Source organism: Taeniopygia guttata, chromosome 1 (genome assembly GCF_048771995.1).
Source record: "Taeniopygia guttata chromosome 1, bTaeGut7.mat, whole genome shotgun sequence".
Lineage (NCBI taxonomy): Eukaryota > Metazoa > Chordata > Aves > Passeriformes > Estrildidae > Taeniopygia > Taeniopygia guttata.
Genome location: NC_133024.1, coordinates 47,471,185 through 47,481,523, shown reverse-complemented (window position 1 = coordinate 47,481,523; position 10,339 = coordinate 47,471,185). Strand labels below are relative to the sequence as shown.

General features: G+C 33.7%; 1 protein-coding gene across 20 annotated transcripts in view; it reads right to left on the bottom strand.

The window, feature by feature from the left end:
- Window positions 1-10,339, bottom strand: part of MYCBP2 (MYC binding protein 2) — a 174,244-nt gene that overhangs the window by 67,278 nt on the left and 96,627 nt on the right. For 16 of the 20 annotated variants that reach the window (XM_030270789.4, XM_030270803.4, XM_030270836.4 and 13 more), the window contains 9 exons: window positions 9,806-9,948; window positions 8,926-9,026; window positions 7,529-7,747; window positions 6,198-6,423; window positions 5,787-5,905; window positions 4,408-4,495; window positions 1,454-1,506; window positions 575-747; window positions 183-327 (listed from right to left, as the gene is read on the bottom strand). In XM_030270789.4, coding sequence (XP_030126649.4) covers window positions 183-327; window positions 575-747; window positions 1,454-1,506; window positions 4,408-4,495; window positions 5,787-5,905; window positions 6,198-6,423; window positions 7,529-7,747; window positions 8,926-9,026; window positions 9,806-9,948 — 1,267 coding nt within the window. The remainder of the gene's footprint in view (window positions 1-182; window positions 328-574; window positions 748-1,453; window positions 1,507-4,407; window positions 4,496-5,786; window positions 5,906-6,197; window positions 6,424-7,528; window positions 7,748-8,925; window positions 9,027-9,805; window positions 9,949-10,339) is intronic. The other 4 variants (XM_030270795.4, XM_030270816.4, XM_030270914.4 and 1 more) reach the window with 1 other exon arrangement.

Sequence of the window (10,339 nt, the reverse complement as noted above, 5' to 3'; positions counted from 1 at the left end):
TGAAATGGTGCTGGCATAATACAGAATTTAGCAGGTTTGTGGATTTAGATGTAAGAAAGTCTGACTACAATGAAATTCTGAATTCCACTTTCTGTCCAATACAAGAGTATGCTGTGGAATACCTATAACAAAAACTAAAAGATTGCAAGCTTAGGCAGAACAGCTAAGCTTACAATAATTACCTTCATATTAGGAACATGAACAACTTCCCCATACTGGTCTTTTGTTTGTACTGTAATAACAGTTGGCCAACCACACCGGATGTCATCCTTATTCAAAATCAATGATGTTTTCTGAGGATCAGCATATGAATCTGGCTGCAGCCACCTACAGCAAAGAAAAGCATCTAACATTAAAATCTCTTACAGCCTCCAAAAGAGAAATTCTTACTCTGTACAAAAGAGTTAACTAAAAAAAGAGCTAAGACAAGACACTAAACATCTGAATGCCTACATGGTTTTAACTAATGTATTAATGGAAACAATATAGCCAAAGAGTTTTATTTAACTAATACTTTAAATAACTATGACAGATCTACAGCCAATTAAAAGGACAAGCAACAGTGCAGTTTTACCTTGCAAGTCGTCCACCACTTGATCCTGGTACACAAGCAATGAAATCTTCCAGAAACGACTGCTCATTGCTTTGTACCTGCAGGGGAAGACTGCCTTCGAGAGCTTCCAAAATGGTTGGTGAGTGAGATAGTGCCAAGCCTTTCCCAAGAATGCCTGAGTGAGCTTTACACACCTTTTTGTTTTTTTGGCATAGGTTAGGGGTTGAAAAGAGACACAGAACAGCTTTTCAGTAACATGTGCACATTTTCCCATAACCTGACACAATTGGTAAAAACACTTTGGGCATTTAAAAAACTGCTCAAGAAGAATAAACTTCACTCTGAAAAAGCTTTTTAAAAAGCCCTCTCAGTCTATTTAACAATAATTTATGCCAAAAGAGGTTAAATGACGTTGAGTTGAGGGAGACTCAGCATTAACTCCCATTGTACTCAACAAAAAGCCATCAGTAAACTAGAACAACAGCAATCCTATTATTTGGGATTTTATTAACATCACTGCTCAGCTGAAAAAGTGATTTTATTTCTCTAATTACAAAGACATGCAAAAGACTGATTTTGGTAACATTTAAAACTTGCCAAATACTGCAACTTTAGCCAAATGGATATTTTGAAATACTTGTCATCTAATGTTCTATGTGACATTGTAAATATTTTCTTCCAAGTAGATTCATTATTAAAAAACATTGCTTACTTAATACTTAAATACTAATACTAAATACTTAAATACTAAAATTCTGTATGGTTTTTTTTTTTTTAACTGCTACATAATAAGCTGGATTCATTCTACTATAAAAGCCTTACAAATTATTTTCTTCTGTAGCAGTTTCAATGCAATTACGTGCTTAAGTACATTGCAATGGATAAAAAGCTGCAGCATACCTGTAAGGCAGCTTCTTCAAGTATCTCAAGATCCTCTTCAAACTCAATACCTGCTGGAAAAATATAACAGTTGTATTATCTATATATTACAGAATATGAGATGAAATTCTCTTCTGTGAAGCCTTTTATATTACAAATTTCAAGTCTGCATAATGATGTATCACACTGTTCAATCAGCAGCTAAAATATTAATATTTTCAAATAACATAGTAAACATGCAGTATTGTGTAGTTCAGTGCACACACAAATGAACAATGCAAGTTACATAGAACAAAAATTTGGTGCTTATCTTTTTATCTCCAAGGCACTATGTATGGCAAGTCTTTGGATGTGACTAGATACTTTCAGAAAGATTTTGAGAGGTCAAGATGGTTTATGGGAAGCAGTATCTCTAAGTATGCAACAGCTGCGCCCTTTTAAGAGCTTACCTTTGTAAAATTATTTGAAAACCTGATCAACTCTGCACAGTTTCATGAATTATGATTCTTCCTAAACCACAAAGCTCAAATACACACTATTACACAGTATTTATTTCTCACAAATCCAACTCCAAAGTCTGATGATTTCAGGATGACCAGAATTGCCAAACACAGTGAAACAGATAAGGTTACCATATTTCTACTCTCTTTTAGAAACATATCAGGCAATTCTACTAGTCAGAAGAAAGAGAAATAAGAAAATCAAGTCCCAAGGTACTTTTTAAAATTCAAAGAAATAAAGACATCTAAAAACTGCCCTCAGAAATAAAGTACTACTAGATTTGATACAATTAAGAAAGCAATAATAAAAAATACATAAACCAATTTCACACGGCTGTTTAAGTCAGATCTTGGTCATAGACCAGATCTCTCTCCGGAAGAAGTATCTTAAATTTACATCTTGAACTAGCAAGAAGGAAAAACAGCCTTTTGAACAGTACTTGGATGTAGCTCTCAAATATACTTTTCCTAATATGTGAAGAAATCACTTTCTGGTCCATCTTCCTTTGCAACAAAATAGGTTTAACCTTGTCAGGTCCATCAAAACACTTTTATTCCTAATATTTCTAGAGGAATACTCCCACAAATATTTGACTAGTTGCACAATGAATACACCCACTACAACAATTACAAAAAAGTAAAACTGTAGAAATTATAACAAAGTATGAAAAGTCTACTAAAAAGGGCCTTGTGTGTATGCATTGCAAGAAAGTCTTTTATATGATTATTGAGTCTATTATTTTGTGTAGTTCACACTCTTCCACAAGTAAGATGACAGGGCTGTGCAGATTAGAAATGACAATATTAAAGAACCATTTCATGTGCAGCAAAGAGTAGAAAATACATAACCTAGGATGCAGAGAAAGAAAAAAAAAGTCTGATACTAAGGCATTTCAATGTTGCTCTAGAAAACAACAGCTTTAGCACTTTTTCTGCCAGTGTTCTTCTGAGACACCTGACAAAACACTCAAAGCAAAATTACACACAACTGAAAACTGTCTTAAAAGGCTGTACAGTATTTTCAAATTTGCAAATACTACTACTGTTGACTATAATTCCCCAGTTTTGTTTACTCAGAGGATCCAGTGGTCTTGGAGAGAAACAATACATTATATAAACATTGTAAACTTGCCAGCAACCTTGCCAGACTTGGTTGAAGTTCTTGAGCTGATGTTAGATAAACAAACAAATCAATTGCCTTTAGATCAGTCATCAAGAATACTCCTTAAAGGCAATGCAACTATCCCTCCTCCCTTGCAGATCATACACAGCCACTTTCATACACAGCTGTGACTGCCCAGGTAGTTTAACTGCATATTTTATTTCAAATTTCTATGGTATAGCATACCATAGTCAATCTATGTGTCACTCTTCTTATTTTAGGCATTTTAACAGAATAAACATAAAAAGCTCCCAAGAGAGAAGTACAAAGTATTGTAAAATATGGGAGATTAAGTTATGAGGATTTCAGTCTTTTTGTTGTTGCATAGAAGAGCAGCAAAACTAAGAGAAGTCAACAAAACTAAGGAGCTTGAGGGATAAGAGATGAAGGCACAGTTTAACCTGTAGAATTGCCTGTACTTTGGAAAGTGAAATAAAGATCTTCTAGTGCAATTGAGGTGTCTCCTTACAACATAAAGTAAGAAATTTGTAAACAACCCAAATATACAAGCAAAATACTGGATCAAAAATACAAAGTAGGTTGTGTGATTATAACTCCACACTGATCAGTGTTTTCCTGTTCATAAATCCATGCTTCCAATGTAACAGTATCTGAGCTTTGATTTGTGTTCCTAAATTAAAATTATCTGTGTTATCCTATTATATATTATGAGCCTATTTTTCCTATATGCTGATGTTATTTAAGAGAAATTATATTACTCATAATAAGGCTGCATCATTAGAAGTTCTAACTCCATATTCCAAACTCATTTTCCTTACATTTTCAATTGCAGCTGGGTTACTATAAACCTCTATTTGCAGCCTCTGCTGTAAAAGTATGTGGTTTCTTTTCTAATTGTAAAAAAATAAGCTATAGTATAAATATTTTTAGCAATAAGGTCTACAGATGAAATGGTCATTTTCAACTTGAAAACAGTAATTTTAAATTTTGCAATTCAATGCTGCAGGTATTTTTTCATACAGAGTGGTGTGGAGTGTGGGGAGAAAAAAAACAGTGAAAGAAAAATACAAAGATGATACCTGCACATTTATGAAGTACCATGAGAAAACTGTGGGACACAGTTCATACAGTCATACTCTACCAGTGGATGGCTGAGCTCATTCAAATTTAAATGACCAGGTCTCCCTCCTCTCCATATGCACACAAAGGGAAAAAAGTAAGCAGAAAATACTGCCAGCTTTATTGTTTGATTAATTCAGTTTCAAGACTCAAATTAAAAGCAACAATAATATTTAAATGTACTATAATTCAGAAAACATGGACAATGATGAACTAATGAAGTATGTTCTTACCAATTGGAAGTGCTAAATCTTTCTTCATCAAAGCTGCTGCACAGGATCCTCCTAAATTTGCTAGTTCTTTCTCCAGCTGAATAATACCCTTAAAATTAAAAAAAAAATAAGACAAAATTAGTATTTCAGAAAATAGGATAATCAAAACATTTTCTTGACAGTATTTTATCTTAAATTTATATGTCCCAATATTTGAATCTTCTCAGCAATGTATTTCTTGTCATACAGTAACTGCCATGTTCTGCTGTGACATAGGACAGTGTATAAAATTTTTTAGAATAAAAAGGTATGTTTGAAAACAATTACTTATAATACTCTTTAGATGACAGACTTAAGGTATTGGCTAGCATGTTTTAGCACTGAGCATTCAAAACATGCCAGCAGCTTGGTTTGTAAATGCTTTAAAGAAAAACAATGACATATGAATCTACATGGGGTTTTTTGCTTAACCAAAAGCTATTTCTATTCAAACACAGACTAATTAGATCATCTGTAGCAATTACTAATTTGATTTTGCTGAAAGCCAGTGGGACCACCATAGATGATAATCTTATAATGGTATGTTTTCTTATCTGAAATGTAAAGAAATTCCAAAGAAATTAATATTCTGAAAATCTGAAGACATGATTTAGCTTGAGCAAAATCCAGGAATAAGATAATGTAAATCTTCTGTGAGGGTTGTGTAAGCAAGATGCAGACTTTGTGAAGTCCACATGAACCAACAGGTCCAAAGACTCCCGGGATATGGGAAGTCTTATTTTTCTGGATGTAGTATAAAACATATTAAGTGTTTTCAATAATCTCTTAAAATAAGCCAAGAGAAAGAACTGGGTAAAGGACATGAAATCAAATCTTCCTTTTGCAATAAATAGTGGTGGAAACGACTCATGTCCTTAAGGCAAAATGAGGAGACCACTGGGTAAGCCTGAGGTAGCCTAAATGCACACAGCATTTCCAAGGAGTCAGAGTTCTGGTGTAAGTGAGCACTGGAAAATAATGCAAGTATGTCATTCAATAAGCAATGACAGTAAAAAGATCCCACATCTTGGATCTCTGATGCAAGTGTAGGCCAGAATTTCAGGAAATCTTATATCCCTGACGTATCTTAGATCACTGACATACAACATAAAACCACACAGTGTTTTTGCAGAGTGCCATAAACCACACAAAAAACCATTTGATTAATATCCTGATTAAAGAATTCCAAATTAATAATGCCCTTAACAAAAAAAAAAATATTATTTATATAAAATTAACCCAAAAATATTTTGCTAACATAACTTAGCCATAAGTGGGAATACAAATTTTTTTACCCTCAAAAAATGTATTAGGTGATTTATTAGGTGAAGCAATTATAACTATCTCACTTTTTCCCTTACCTCATCACTTCCTGGACTAAATTCATATCCAATTGCGTAACATTTGAAACCATAAAAACAAGCTTTTTCATCTTTCACATAGTCTGATGCAGTCTCCAGAGAAAAAAGTGCTTCATTCCCTTAGAGAAGTAAAAGGATAAATTAATTTAATATATTCCTCCTCTGTGTTTCTTTAATGTAAGTATATATGAAACCCAGCCTTTATATGTAAAATATGAATTGAAACAACAAAAAACAAGCAGATCAATATTTCAAGCAAGAAACCTACTACAGACATAATTAACTTCCCAGATTAGATAAAGACCCTTCTTTAACTTTGTTTGCCAAGATAATTCTGCAGAAAAATCAAATTTCCTTTAATTACTGTAGTAACTCACATTACTAGTAATTAGATCAGTTTCTATGTATTACCTGGCAATACTAACACCATGGTAGGCCAGCCTGAAGATCCAGAGAACTTTTTCAGTTCAATCCATGAGTTAAGGTTCTCATGAACAGAGGTATGCTTTGGTCCAAATCCCAGACTCTGTGCAACTCTGACAGGAATTAGTAAACGAAGAACATCCTCTGACTGAGCAGTACCACACTGAGTGTCAAACTCTATTGTTATCCACCTGACACATTCAGGAAAAGTCACCTAAAACAAAGCAGTAGGTTAATTATGTCCAAGCTTTTTGGGTTCTTGGGGTTTTTCTTCACATTTACTTCTTCATTTCCATTTGGCCTTAACTCTAATTTAGTCTAAGAAGTGGTTTAATTATGTAATTCTGCACAATTGTTTTGGCATTCTTTTAATTAACATTAACTTAATTTATTCCTTGAAATTTATGTACACCTGAAATGTTTTGCAATTTACTCAATTAGAATCCTGTGTTATAACTTAATAATCTGTTTATGTATTTGCACTGGCACCACTTGTGATTGTTTTTAAAAAATTCTGTACAGATTCATTAAACAAAACAACCACAGACTACTACAAACATTGAACTCTCAAGATACCTTTTTCAAATTCAACAAACATATGAATACCTGTTTTGTGCAATCCTAGAAAAGTACACAACAGCTGAATCCCACTTTTGAATGTGGCCTGCAGTACAACAGCATATAGCTACAGAAATTCAAATGTAGAAACTACTAAACCCAAGGCTTTCGACATGTTTCATAAACTTTTAGTACAGAAGTAAGCATTATTGCATCATCATGATCACATGGTAACTACATTTTATGCAGTGGATGTCCTGCTGTCTCACAGGGCAAGCACTGGAATAGTTGAATAATAATTTATGTCCTGTTCAGATTCTTGATTATATGTTTGCAACTTCTGAATGTTAATTTGACTAGAATGGACTTTATGTATTCTTACAAAACATTGTTTTACCATTAGGTAAGAAAGTCTGATATGTGATTATATACTCTATAATAAAGGCTTTGAACTTCTACAGCCTCTACAGTTAGAGCAAAGAAAGTCTGTATAACAGCAGAAAAATCTAAGACTATGTGAATTCAGGGACTTAGAGCAGGTACCTGAATTAGGAAGCTAAAACTTCACTATTTTCTACTATACTTGATGTAGAATTTTGTCCAGAAAGCAGTATAGCAATAATATAAGGAACTGTCTTCTATATTAGACAATATTAATTATCATCCACAGCAACAATTTTTCAGATAGCAAATGCTGACTCAAGAAAACTCATGTGCAGAGCTCTTAAGAAGCAGCATTTGCACTTCAAAAGGGTGCTCACCTTATAGTGTGTAACAGAGGCAGGTTTATAGGGATGCTCACTTTCTACAACAGCATAGTGATTGGAGGTAGTACAAGCTGAAAGCCCTTGCTCTGGCTGGTTTCCAGTGGTGCTGTCTGTAGACTGATTTGGGTTAAAAGCTGGAGGGGCGTATTTCTGATTCAGAACTGCCACAGAAGGAAGCAGCTGTTGTACCAGGCCAAAGACCTCAACAGCAACCTGTAACATAACAACACATGTGTTATTAAAAAGTATCATAACACAGTGAAAACAATACTCTAATACTTCCATTTCTCTTCAGTGGTTGTTTGAACATTCTCAGACTATCACTAATAACAATTCATTCAGTCATTCTGCAATTCTGCATCTACACGATCCTGATAGAAACACACCAGTACATTAATGTCCTCTTGGAGACTACCAAAGCTGAAACAGGAATCTGTATATAACTGTGACATCCTTTCCCTAAAATAGCTTCTACTGAAACCTTGAACATTAACAAACAGTAAGCAAAAGTTCATAGAATGTAAGTACCATATTAAAGCCAAAATTTAGTTATACTTTATAACCATATTAATACTGGGGGATTTTTCAAATATTCAACATATTTTAATGTATGAAACCTTAAGTATTGCACTGTTCCCTGTAATCTTCACTACATTTTCTAAGCAGATGAACACTTCTACAGCAAAACACTTGGTTTTTTCAAATCCCAGTTCCATGAAGAAACAAAGTGACTAAAATCTCAGTCTTTCATGACATGTCTGCTAGATCTTAAATGGACCGTTCTATTTCTTCCCCCTTTAAAAAAAAGTCAGAAAATATGACAGAGCTCATGAAAAAGCAATAAAAGGCAGTAGTGCCTACTAGCTAAGGATTACTGACATTTGTAGATCTAGTAACAGATCTCAAGAGTGTCCCAGACCAGGCACATGCAAGAAATGCCACAGCATTGGAAAGAAATGTTCTTTTATTTATAGCTGATACCTTTCAAACTCTAAATTTGACAGAAAATATCTTAATTTAATGAGCAATGCTCATTACTGTCAAAATAAAATTAACATAACATAAACAAACAATTTCATCCCACCAATGTTCATCAATGAGCTGTAAATGACAATCTTTTCATTCCTTATCTTTTCTTACTACTAAAGCCTGTCATATTTCACTGCTTCCTTGAGGTATCTTTTTTACCATGTTTGCAATTCAAGTTAAAAAAAAGGTCATTATCTGTTTTTTAAATTCTTGACTCATGGAAGATTCAGGACACATGTTATCAAATATAAACCGCTAATTTACAAAATAGTAAGAAATCAAGATGTTGAAATTTTCACAGTAAACTTTTTCCTTGCATAACATTCATACATTTCTTAAGTAATTTCTCTTGAGGAGCATACCTTGGGAATAGCTGCTGCTACTGGTCCTATGTAGGCTATGATGAGGGGAAGCAGCATTGAAAACAGACTGGAAGAGCTGAGTAATTCTGGAATGTCTTCAGCTAAAAAAAGATAATTAGAACAGAGGTATTATTAATAAACATGCTATGGTTCAAAGCACATCTTATTTTTTTGGTTTGCCCCTTGTGGGTTAAACTTCTATTTCCTAGATTATATTTACTTCAAATTGTTTTCATTATTTAGGCACTATTGAATTCTAAGTCAGCCAAGTCCACTCAAGATAAATATAGCATTATGTATAGTTCTCTGTTGAAAAATGTCCTTCTCTTAGAGCATTGTTTTATTGCATTCTTTGCCATTTTGTGAAGCTGTGTTCATATTTTCTACAATATAAAAGTTAGCACAACAGTTCTCCCAGCCCTTCAAAATGAGTTTTATAGCACTATGTAATATATTGGATATTTTGGCTATGATGGCTGATACCTACATTTCTCAAAAAGGGAAGTTTAAGTGCTTGTATATTAATTACATAACCAGTTCTACTGATTACAACCTCTGTGCTAAACACTGAGAAAATCTGCAACTAACTTGTCATAAAACATCTTTAGGAAATAAAGAATCTTGCCAGCTTTAATGTGACACTTGCTAAATGGATGAGCAAATTTATACAAAGTATCTGACTATGTTATCACAAGCATAACTCAATGACATAAAAGTTACTCATAGTTTAATACCTATAGGAATGAAAGGTTAGAAAAATATTCTTTGGAAAGCAAAAGAGAAACATCACAGCTCTTGTATTCAGATCATATTCTACTATTATGGCTTGCTAGCAAAGTAAAAAGTTTTGAAAAGTAAAGTAAATTTTCTCAAGCCTTACCATCTACAGCAAGAGCTCTGTGCAACAAGTCTTTGGCTGCTCGTACAACTGCACTCACGACAGAAAGAGCCCTGCTACAGTTTTTGTCCTCTTCATTAGCTTTGTTCAACAGCTGTGACTGCAGATCACCGTCATACTCACTCCTGGATAGTGGATTAAGTTGAAGTAAGTTAACAAATACAAAATTACATTTAAAAAAATTACTGACTAATTTTTGGCGTAGAATAAGCAAAACAATTTTTGATAAAGCAATAAATAACCCCAGAGAAACTATGGAGGATATTTGGAGGAAATGCCTCACTGTTAGACCTTTGCAAGAACTTTGGCAAAAAGTATAAAAGCATTTTGCTGCAATATTTCTTTTCCCTAGATGCCTTTTAAACCACAGAATTAATTGCTATGCTCTTCCAAAGCCAGTTCTCTCTCTTGGTAAAAACAGAGCATGGTTATTTGATAACAATGGTAAATGCTTCACAGAAACAAGTAAAACTTTGGTACAGGATATTTCTGCATTTTCATGAGAGACAAAGATTC